Source organism: Propithecus coquereli, unplaced genomic scaffold (genome assembly GCF_000956105.1).
Source record: "Propithecus coquereli isolate 6110/MARCELLA unplaced genomic scaffold, Pcoq_1.0 Scaffold81, whole genome shotgun sequence".
Taxonomy (NCBI): domain Eukaryota; kingdom Metazoa; phylum Chordata; class Mammalia; order Primates; family Indriidae; genus Propithecus; species Propithecus coquereli.
This window is the reverse complement of record NW_012154285.1, coordinates 4,655,060-4,666,746: the sequence shown is the minus strand read 5'-3', so window position 1 is coordinate 4,666,746 and position 11,687 is coordinate 4,655,060. Positions and strand designations below refer to the sequence as shown.

The window sequence follows — 11,687 nt, the reverse complement described above, 5'->3', positions numbered from 1 at the left end:
CACTATTATTTTTACCAAACATTATAGTGGGGTGCTCAGTACGTGAGGGGCACTGAGCACAGTGCTTCACCGTTGTTCTCCCCTCCAGCACCTAGAAAAGTGTGGCACGTAGGAGGCATTCTGTGAGTATCTGTGGCAGAAGGCCAGCTCTGTGAGACAGGCTGCTATCAACATACTGCTCCATTTTACAGATGAGGAAACTGAGGCTCAGGGAAATGAAGTAATTTGCCTAAGATCACGCAGATTGCAGTAAATGGCAGGAGTGGGACTCGAACCCAGTTTTGTTGGGTTTGTAAAATGGGAGGTAAGGAACCTGAATGTATTTTGTAAATCCTCAAGAACCGTGTAGATGTGAAGAATTGAATTGGAGAGCCACCCAGTGTTCTCCAGCACATCCACACAGTAGGCGCTCAATAAATGTCTGTTGAACGAATGAGAAAAATGAGTGGGCTAGGGCGAGACCTTCCCCTAGCGCGTGTGCGTGTGTGTGTCCGTGTGTGCGTCTTTGTGCGCGCGCGCGCTGAGGGGACCCGGAACCCTTTCCTCCGCACCCTGCCCCTGCCGAGTCACCAGAGGCCCACGTGTTCCAGCAGGGTGTGGCTTCCGGCGACCCCGCCCCTCCCCAAAGCCCCGCCCCTCGCTTCTCCTCGCGCTCGCGGGCGGCTGCGGTGTTTTGGCCCCCGGGCGGAGCCGTAGCTCCAGTCTCCTCAGGCGTCCACAGCCGAGGAGCCGGGCGTCCGAGACTCCGGGCCGCCGTCCACGATGTCTGACGGGCAAGCTAGGCAGAGCGGAGGTTCCTTGCAGGCCGGCGCGGTGACTGTCAGCGACGTCCAAGAGCTGATGCGGCGCAAGGAGGAGATCGAGGCGCAGATCCAGGCCAATTATGACGTGCTGGAGAGCGTGAGTGTGGGCTCGGGGCTCCCGGCTAGGTGTGGGGGGGCCCCAAGGCCTCCTGACCCGGCGCTCCGACCCGGGAGGACTGGGGGGCGGGAGCGGCCTCTGCTTGGGCGCTCAGCTATGGATCTTTCTCTCCCGGAGGCCCAAGGCGCCGCAATTGCGGCCTCTGTCGGCAGCAAGAAGTGCAGGCAAAGAACGTTAACAACTGAGGACGGTTAGTACGGTGTTGCTGTCTAGCAAGTCATTGTGGAGGCTTGGCTGGGCGCTAGGCGCTGTTTAAAGTGCTGTACGTTGGTTAGCTTATTTAATCCTCGCAACAGCCCTCTGAGGTGGATGCTGGCATTTTCTCCATTTTAGGGGAAGAGGAAACTGAGTTGTGACTTAAATGTGCCTAAGGTCTCAGGGCTAGTATGTTTGCAGAGGCAGAATGATAATCACCACCACATGGGTCCTTATTGAAGGTTTACCAGGTGGCATGTGCTGTTTTTTTGTTGTTTTTTTTTTGAGACAGAGTCTGGCTCTGTTGCCCTGGCTAGAGTGCCGTGGCGTCATCTTGGCTTACAGCAACCTCAAACTCCTGGGCTCAAGCGATCCTCCTGCCTCAGCCTCCCGAGTAGCTGGGACTACAGGCATGCGCCACCATGCCCGGCTAATTTTTTCTCTCTCTCTATATTTTTAGTTGTCCAGATAATTTCTTTCTATTTTTAGTAGAGACGGGGTCTCGCTCTTGCTCAGGCTGGTTTCGAACTCCTGACTTTGAGCGATCCACCCGCCTCAGCCTCCCAGAGTGCTAGGATTACAGGCGTGAGCCACCGCGCTCGGCCGGCATGTGCTTTACTACCTACTTTACATCATAACTTCTTAGACTTCAATGTGTATGTGAATCACCTGGGGAATCTTATTAAAATGCACGTTGTGATTGAGGTGGGAGAGCAGATTCTCTCAACTCCCAGCCATGCTGATGCTAGTGGTCTAAGGACCGCGATTTGAGTGACAAGGCTCATTATCCTTACTGTATAAGGAAGAAACGGGAGGCCGGGAGTGGGGCAAACCCTTGCCTAGGGTCAGGTAGTTAGGAAGTAGAAGCAATGGGTCTGGTTCCCAGGTCTGTGTGGCTCCAAAACTGGTACAGTTTTTCTTATGCCAGCTAGTGGAACACCACAAATCAATTTGCAGAGGAAGAGTAAATTAATTACACCCAAGGCGGGTGGGATGGAATACATCTTAGGTAATGTAAGATGAAGTATCATATGAGGCCAGGGAACCATTTTACTGGGTTCTGACTATATACCTGAAGGGTGCTGGTGTGTGTGTGTGTTTTATCATGAATCCTCAGAACTACTCTGTGAAGTTAGTATGAGCCCCTGAAGCTCAGAAAAGGGAAGTCACAAAGTGGGATTCAGACTTCAGGGCTGTTATATCCAGAACTTGTCCTTTCAAGCAAATTACCAGCAATTTCTCAAACTTTAGTTACTTTTCTACCACAAGCAGGATGCTGTATCCCTTGATGTTTTTCCTTAAGTTGAACCATTTTTACTTCCATAAATTTATTTTAAAGAAAAATTTTACAACTACTGCATATGGGAAATGAGAATCTCTCCTCTTAAATGGAAGGTAAAATGCTTGTCAAGGTGATTCAGTATGTTGATTGCTTCTAGCTGGTTACTATTGCTTGTGAAGGCTTTTAGCTCGAAGCCTTGCTCTGTTTTTTTTTTTTTTTAAGTGGTGCAGGGTGTGGTGGCACAGGCCTGTACTCCCAGCACTTTGGGGTGCCAAGGCAGGAGATTTGCTTGAGGCCTGGAGTTAGAGTCTAGCCTGGGTAACATAGCGAGACCCTGTCCTAAAAAAAAAATAAAAAGGAATGAAGTATTAATACATGCTATAACATGAATAATCCTTGAACACATGCTAAGTGAAAGAAGTTAGTCACAGAGGATCACATATTCCATAATTCTGTTTATATGAAATGTCCAGAATAGGCCATAGAGACAAAGTAGCTTAGTGGTTGCCAGGAGATGGGGGGAGAGGGAAAATGGGAGCGATTGCTAATAAGTCTGAGGTTTCTTTTTGGGTGGTGATGAAAATATACTAAAATTGATTGTGGCAATGGTTATACAACTCTGTAAATAGACTAAAACCCATTGAATTGTACACTTGAAATGGGTCAATATTGTATGGTATGTGAATTATATCTCAACAAAACTTTAAAAAATGGAGTGTCCCAGAGATAGCAAGTAATCTAGGGGTGTCATAAAGACCAGCACCAAATGAAGACTTTTTTCTTCATTATTGAAGGATCGAAGAGAATTGGAAAAGGAATACATATTTTACATTCAGGGTTGTTTAATGCCATGAGTGTGAACAGCCAGTGGTATGGAGCCCACTCTTTGGGAAGCAGTATCTTGCTGGTGTTAATTCTCAGAGGCTAGTGAGCTCTTAGTCTTTGTGGGAAGGCAGGAGGCAGATACAGGTGTTTAGGCCCTGGTATGTTTCTGCAGTATCTGTAGAGAGTCTTGTGTTAGGGAGACAGGAGGTTTGGGTGTAACCTAGAGGCTTCTCAAGAGGAAGGGAGAAAAGTGAATGGGATCCCTCTTCTCTCTGCCTGTGTACACTGGGCAGCTCGTCTCTGGACTGACTAATAATTACAGATGCCATTTATTACTTTCTATGCTTAGTAGTTTCCTAGGGTCATCATAACAAATTACCACAAAGTTGGTGGCTTAAAACAACAGGAATTTATTCTCCACTAGTTCTGGAGGCCAGAAGTCTGAGATCACGGTGTCAGCGTGGTTAGCTCCTAGAGGCTGTGAGGGACTATCTGTTCCATGCCTCTCGCCCAGCGTCTGGTGCTGCCGGCAGTCCTTGGCTCGTAGCCATATAACTTAAATCTCTGCCTCCATCTTCACATGGCCTTTCTGTGTCTCTGTGTTCCAAATCTCCCTCTGCCTTTCTTTTATAAGGATATAGTCACTGGATGATCTTGTCTCGAGATCCTTAACTTAATTACATCTGCAAAGATCCTTTTTCCAAATAAAATCAAGACCTGTTCACAGGTTCTGGGAGTTAGGATGTGGATATAGCTTTTTGGGGGCTACTTTTCAACACACTACACTATCCGTGTGGCTGGCACTGTGCTAAGTACTCTGTGTAGGTGAACTTGTTGGTTCTTGCAAGAAGTAGGAAGGGAGGTGAGTGCTACTATCCCCATTTCATAATTGAGGAAGCTGAGGCTTTGAGAGGAGAAGGTCTTAGCCAAAGGTGCCCAGTTTGTACATGGCAGAACTGGATTCACATCAAAATCTAACCAACTGCAAAGCCCCTGCCCTATACCATTCGGCACACTGCCTTTTATGTACCATCCTCTGACTATGTCTTTAAAGTGTTAAGTCAAAACAAATGTATTGTTTTGAATAGGGAACACATTCCCATGGTCAAAGTTGAAAAGTAACAAAAGAATGTGAAGTGAAACGTCTCTCTCTCTCGCCTCTGTGCCCCAGCCAGCCAGTCCTTCTCCCCAGAGGCAACAAGTGATATCAGCGTATCCTCCGAGGGATGAAGAGCTTCCTAGAAAGCCTTTTAATTTTCAGAAGACTCAAAATCTTGCCACAGCTGGATGCTCCTTGGGGTTTTCACTCCCCTCCAGCTTCCAAGGCCACCAGCCAGGTGTCAGCTGCCCATGGGAAGGCGGGTTTGGAGGAGCTGAGGAAGAAATTGGCCTTGGGGATGATGCTCGGAGGAGTCATTGTTTTTTTCTGCACTGTTATGGTTTCAAAAAAGGAGAGCGTATTCATATATTACTTGTGCTACTAAAAATTAATTTAAAAAATAGTGCCTACTTCAGAAGGTAGTTGTGAGGACATGGGTAGAGCACCTGGTCTGTGCTAAGCGATCAATATATGGTGATTTTCATTATTGTCACCTTTATTATACTTTGAAGGAAGAGGGTCTGGAGAAAGGCATCTTGAGGATGTTATATGTGTGAGATCTGTTTAACCCTGTTTCTTCCCTCCAGCAAAAAGGAATTGGGATGAACGAGCCGCTGGTGGACTCTGAAGGCTACCCCCGGTCAGACGTGGACCTGTACCAAGTCCGCACTGCCAGGCACAACATCATCTGTGAGTGGCCCTGTTGGGGGATAGCCCCCTACCATGTGGTAGGGGCTGTCAAAGGCACATAAATGAAGTCACCAATGGTTGATGTTATCTGCCATCCTCTCTTCTGCCTTGATGGGATTATCTCTTTGTCCCCATCAAGAGACTGAGAACCAAGGGAATGGGCTAGACTCTAGGATTCTATAATTCTGGTTTCTTCTTTTCTTTTTTTTTTTTTTTTTTTTTTTTGAGACAGAGTCTCACTGTGTTGCCCGGGCTAGAGTGCTGTGGCGTCATCCTAGCTCACAGCAGCCTCAAACTCCTGGGCTCCAGTGAATCCCCTCCCCAGCCTCCTGAGTAGCTGGGACTACAGGAATGTGCCACCATGCCTGGCTAATTTTTCTAGTTTTTGTAGAGGCAGGGTCTTGGTATGTTGCTCAGGCTGGTCTCCAGCTCCTGGGCTCAAGTGATCTACCCACCTCTGCCTCCCAAAGTGTTGTGATTATGGGTGTGAGCCACCGCACCCAGAAATTCCTGCTTTTTCCCCTCTTAGGCCCCTCTGCCTGCAAAAAAAGACAGGGAACATACTCCACTGCAGGCATGTTGCTCTCCTACATCTTTTGTGTGTTTATTTGTTTTTAGCTAAGGAACTAGCAGAGAGTAGAGGTTGGGTAGTGTATTTATTTTCTGTTTCTGCCATAACAAATGACCACAGACTTAGTAGCTTAAAAAACACACATTTATTATCTAACAGTTCTGGAGGTGAGAAGTCTCACTGGGCTAAACTCAAGGCATCAGCAGGGCTGGTTCCTTTCAGAGGCTCTAGGGGAGAACACGTTTCCTTGCCTTTTCCAACTTCTGCATCTCTCCAGTCTCTGCTTCTATTGTCACAGCTCTTGCTTTCACTCTCCTGCTTCCCTCTTTCACCTATAAAGGATCCCTGTGATGACATCGAGCCCAACTGGATACTCCAGGATCATCTCCCTATCTCAAGATCCTTCACTTGATCACATCTGCAGAGTCCTTTGTGCCATGTAAGGTCACATATTCATAGGTTCTGGGGACCAGGGCGTGGACGTCTTTCAGGGCCATGATTCACCTTGCCAGCAGTCTCTGCCACAAAGTCCTATTAGAAGGGAATTTATCAGCCGGGCGCGGTGGCTCACGCCTGTAATCCTAGCACTCTGGGAGGCCGAGGCGGGCGGATTGTCTGAGCCCAGGAGTTCGAGAACAGCCTGAGCAAGAGTGAGACCCCGTCTCTACTAAAAATACAAAGAAATTAATCGGACAACTAAAAATATATAGAAAAAATTAGCCGGGCATGGTGGCGCATGCATGTAGTCCCAGCTACTCGGGGGGCTGAGGCAGGAGGATCGCTTGAGCCCAGGAGTTTGAGGTTGCTGTGAGCTAGGCTGACGCCACGGCACTCACTCTAGCCTGGGCAAAAGAGTGAGCCTCTGTCTCAAAAAAAAAAAAGGGAATTATCACCTGCATTTTTCACTTAATGACTTCTGTTTAATCTTTCTGAATCTTGACCCCATCTGCAGCATGTTTGGGTGTAAGCCCCTGCTTCTCAAACTGGGGACAACTTCTTAGAGCATCACGTTTCCTTGAAGATTTTGGGAAAAGAAGTATTTCATTTTTACATTAAAACAAATAGGAAGATACAGAGTAGGGGAAAACCATGTTAAGACAACCATGCTTGAGGGAAATTTTGGGCTTTAGGCTAAACCTCTAGACTCTCCAGGGATGCAGCCCATTGGCTCCTGCAGTGAGGACTCTGGGTGAAATTTGAGAAGTGCCACCCTACAGTGCAAGGCAGGGCACTGGCTTTTGTTTTTCTCGAAATGGTTAGCCTGATGTTCCAACACTACTTATTTAATAGTCCATTCTTTCCCCCTTAATTTGAAATGCTAGCAGCATTGCGTATTGAGTTTTGAATCATGCTTAGGTCTATTTCTGGGCTTTTTGTATTCTTCCATTGATCTATTCTTTGGATGCTAATATCCCATCATCTTAATGACTTTATTCCACTTAAGAATCTGCTTGAACAATTCCTCCTTATTGGCCTTCTTTTGAAAAACTATTACCATAATTTTATTTTATTTTTAGAAAGTAGACTTTATTTTTTTAGAACAGTTATAGATTTATATAAAAATTAGGAAAATAATACAGAAAGATCCCTTATATACTCTCTACCCAGTTTCCTCTATTGTTAACAGCTTACATTAATATGGTACACTAGTCACAATTACAAATTTGGTTTTTGAAATATACTGCTGAAACATTTCATCCCAGAAAAACTTTTGAATTTTTAATTAGAATTGTAATATATTGTAAATAAAGTCATCTGTTCCATTACCCAACAGCTGTATATTGATTGAGTCCTTACGATGTCCCAGGCATTGCTGGAGATTCTAGGGACCCTTGTGGACCTTGTCACGAGATGCTTTTCTAGTCAGAGAGTTATCACATGCTATCTACTGACAGCATTTTAAGTCTTCCTTCCTAGGTATACATCTCCTCTTATTCAAATCTGGGATCTTTTCTTGTGTCTGCTCCTGTGGGTTGAGTCCTTGAGTCTCATTATGCCTGAGGGCCTCATCTATGCACCAAAGTGACAAGCAGAGGAGCCAGGTCAGGTAGCCCAGCAGGCCCACAGTCAAAGGCCCTGGAAAAGTTGGAAAGTCTGCGACCCATAGACCCTAGACATGGATTGGCTGGCAGTGCTAGTCTGCTCAGGCTTTCTTGGAAACTCCTCAGAGGGGATTCTGTGAGTGACCAGCTAGAATAAAGATACGGACTCCAGAGCGGTAGGGAAGTTGTTTTTAGTTAAAAAAAAAAAATTATCAAATTGCCAGGTGCTGCGTTGGCCTGGCCTGCATACATGATCTGTTTGACTGGCGTGGTGATTCATAACATTTTGAATTAGCTGTCAGTACTGAAAAATCAGAAGATTTCACCCAATGGCTCCCAATTTTCAGCTTTTCTAGAAAAATCAAAGATTTGGTGACAGTGGCTCTCCCTCCCAAACTCCAGCAGTTGGCAAGAGCCCAATAGCAAGGTTCCCCTTTGGCCAACTCCCTGTTACTTCTTCTAGACTGAGTGTCCCCAGCCATGTTATACTAGGCTTATGCATTATTTTTTCTTCTAGAAGATCTAAGAGAAAAGTATAATCTTTCTTATGCTTAGCCCACATCACTCATTTGCATGACCACCATGCTGGCCCCTTGTATGCATTTGAGTTCATGGCCATGGATTCAGCTGAACAGTACCTTCCTTCTGGTCACCTTTCAGGTCTCAGCTGAGACAGCACTACTTTTGGGAAGCCTTCCCTGATCTCCTACACTAGCAAGGTCAGGCTCCCCTGCTGGCTGGGCCTAACCACAGTCATCAGATATCAGTGTAATTACTTGTTCCGTAGCTGCTCTCCTTGCTGGAATGCAATCTCCATGAGAGTTGGTCCTCAGTCTTGGTCCCGGGTTTGTCTTTGGCCACTAGCCCTATGTCTGGCATGTCATAAGCTCTTGTTAAATATTCAGCAAATGAATATAGGAGTCTCATGTCCTGGGCTATCTCCCTTGGCCTCTGACGTGGTGGTTCTCATCCCAGGCTTGCAGAATGACCACAAGGCGGTGATGAAGCAGGTGGAGGAAGCCTTGCACCAGCTGCATGCTCGTGACAAGCAGAAGCAGGCCAAGGACATGGCTGAGGCCCAGAAAGAGGCCATGAGCCACAAACTGGGGGAGAGTATGAGCTACAGCACTCCTCGGGGCTTCGCCAAAGTGAAAAGCATCAGCCCTGGCTCCCCAGCCAGCACTGCGGTAATCCAGGGCCCTTTGCAGGGGGTGTGGGAGGACAGACCTGCTCTATCCATGCTGGAGCTCCAAGTTCAATCACTCATTCAACAAATGCTGCTCAAGGCCTGCTGCATATACAGCCTTGTTCTGGTGGCCAGGGTTTTGGAGCGGGGTCAGCCTTGGCTGCTCACTACCCTGGAGGGTAGAGAACTGTTCTCGGTGTCCGAAGAACAGTTCCCAGGAGAGGGAAAGAGGATATCTTCTTGGGGCTCATTTTAGCTGGGCACCAAATAATAAAATTGAGAATGATAATTGCTGCCATTTGCACTAGGCATCCTGTAAAATGAGTAATGTATCTTACCTGGTATGTTTTAAAAATTAACAGCTTTATTGAGATATAATTCACATACCATAAAATTTACCCATCTGAGGTATGTATACAGTTCAGTGTCTTTTAGCATATTCATAAGCTGTGCATCTACCACCATGATCAACTTTAGAACATTTTCACTGTCCTAAAAAGAAACCCTATACTGATTTGTCATCACCCCTGGTACTCCCAGCCCCTGGCCCACTAATCTACTTTGTGTCTCTGTGGATTTGCCTATTCTGGACATTTCCTATATAGAGGGTCATACAATATGTGGCCTTTTGTGTCTGGCTTCTTTCACTTAGCATTGTGTTTTCAAGGTTCATCCATATCATAGCATGAAGTTCAGAACTTCATTCCTTTTTATGACCGAATAATATTCCACAGCATGGATACACCATATTTTCTTTATCCATTTGTCAGTTAATGGACACTTGGATTATTTCCACTTTTTGACTATTATGAGTAATGTTCCTGTGAACATTCTTGTGCAAATTTTTTTGTGGATGTGTATTTAAATTTAATCCCACAGCCGCCCTCTGGGGTAGGTACTCACCTTGACCCCATTGAGCCCATGAGGAAAAGCCTCAAAGACCCTAAGTCACTTGTGCCAGGATATGTATCTCCTAACAGAGGGAACCGGATCCTAAATCCAGGTCCTGTCAATCTTCTTTAATGATCACAAGACTGTAAGTTACACATAAACTCTGTTTTATTCACTACTATGTCCACAACATGTAGCACAGCGCTAGTCGGCCCACGACAAATATTTGTTAAAGGGACAAATAAGTGGTGTTCTGTGTCCTCCTTATGACCTAGAACAAGAGGGTCACTCCAGTTTGGCTCGGCCTTGTGCCTGTGGCTGCTCATTTGGGGGCTTCTTGGACAAATGTTTGCCTTGTCTCAGTTTTGACTGCCGAATAAAATGGTCCCAGGCTGGCCTGCCTCTTCTTACCCTTGAACCTGGACGAGGGCCTGAGAGAGTAGCATTTGGCTTACCCCACGTTCCTCAAGGCCTCCACAACCAACAGCTGTCACACACTGGGCAGACCTGGCCACCTTTACTAGATCTGCCCTAGAAGGAACCTGCAGGAGAGGTGGCCCAATTATCCACTGCCCCTTCCTGCATGAAGTGTCTAAATCCCTGACCTCTGTGCCTTGCGCTTGCCCTGTAGAAAACAAGCTCTCGGCCTTGACATCAAATTGGGTATTGAAGGGTAAAGAACACCAGAAGCACATTCAGTCTCTAGCCTGATTCTCCATTTTCTCTTCTCTCTTTAGGGTCTGCAAGTGGATGATGAGATTGTGGAGTTTGGCTCTGTCAACACCCAAAACTTCCACACACTGCATAACATCAGCACTGTGGTGCAGCACAGTGAGGGGGTGAGTCGGGGGCTACCTGGTGCCTTAGTCTGTTCAGGCTGCTGTAATAGAACGCCATAGACTGGGTGGCTTATAAACAACAGAAATCCATTTTTCACAGTTCTGGAGGCTGGGAAGTCTAAGACCGAGGTGCCGGTGCCTGCTTCCTAGTCCATAGGTGGCACCTTCTTGCTGTGTCATCACGTGGCAGAAGGGGGGAGGGACTCCCAGGGGCCTCTTTTATAAGGGGACTAATTCCATCATGGGGGCTCTACCCTTATGACCTAAGTACCTCCCAGAGACCCCACCCCCTAATACCATCACAATGGGGTTAGAGTTTCAACATGAATTTGAGCAGGACACAGACATTCAGATCATAGCGCTTCGCATCTGGCACAGTCATGTGCATGTATACACGACTGTTCACACTGGCATAAAGTTGGAAATACCAAAATGTCCGCTGATAAGGCAGTGGACAGACTGCACTGGTTAATATCCCTGGACTTGCTGGGGCCAGGAAGTGTTGCTGAGGCCATTGCTGCCTTCTTAGTGCCATTCCTCAGCGCAGTCCCCATTCAGGGCCTGCACTGGCTGTTCCTTCTGCCTAGAATGCTTTTCCCCCTATCCCTGTCTTCTTTACACTAGTGACACCTCAGTGGGGCCTTTCTTAGCCACCCTAACTAAAATTCCCCTCTCCTACTTCCTAATTCCTGTTTTCATTTAACAGCGTTTCTTGGAGATCTTTTCATTTTGGTGCGTACTTGTTCTTTTTTACTGCTGCGTAGTTCTCTGTTGTATGAATAGAGTGCAGTTTGTCCACTGCCTTATCATGGACATTTTGGTGTTTCCAGTTTTATGCCAGTGTGAACAGTCGTGTCTATGCATACAAGTGGGTGCTTCTCTAGGTAGATACCAGAAAGTAGAATTACAGGCTCTAAGCTATGCATGTTTAAAATTTTAATAGGTAATTTGAAAAGATTTTACTGATTTATACCCTGATAAGCAGTGTGTGAGTAAACCATATCAGTAGTACTCTGTAGTGTCGATCCTAGCTCATAGCAACCTCAAACTCCTAGGCTCAAGCGATCCTCCTGCCTCAGCCTCCCGAGTAGCTGGGACTACAGGCATGCACCACCATGCCCGGCTAGTTTTTTTTTTCTATATATT

The 11,687-nt window shown here is 46.4% G+C and overlaps 1 protein-coding gene across 3 annotated transcripts in view; it reads left to right on the top strand.

Annotated features, from left to right (window-relative positions):
• Positions 1-647: 647 nt before the first annotated feature.
• PSMD9 (proteasome (prosome, macropain) 26S subunit, non-ATPase, 9) overlaps positions 648-11,687 on the top strand; it is a 31,606-nt gene continuing 20,566 nt past the window's right edge. For all 3 annotated transcript variants that reach the window (XR_001138275.1, XM_012663544.1, XM_012663545.1), the window contains exons 1-4: positions 648-900; positions 4,910-5,012; positions 8,601-8,812; positions 10,440-10,541. Coding sequence is in view for 2 of the 3 variants with exons in the window: in XM_012663544.1 (XP_012518998.1) it covers positions 763-900; positions 4,910-5,012; positions 8,601-8,812; positions 10,440-10,541 (555 nt within the window). In the remaining variant the exon portion in view is untranslated. The remainder of the gene's footprint in view (positions 901-4,909; positions 5,013-8,600; positions 8,813-10,439; positions 10,542-11,687) is intronic.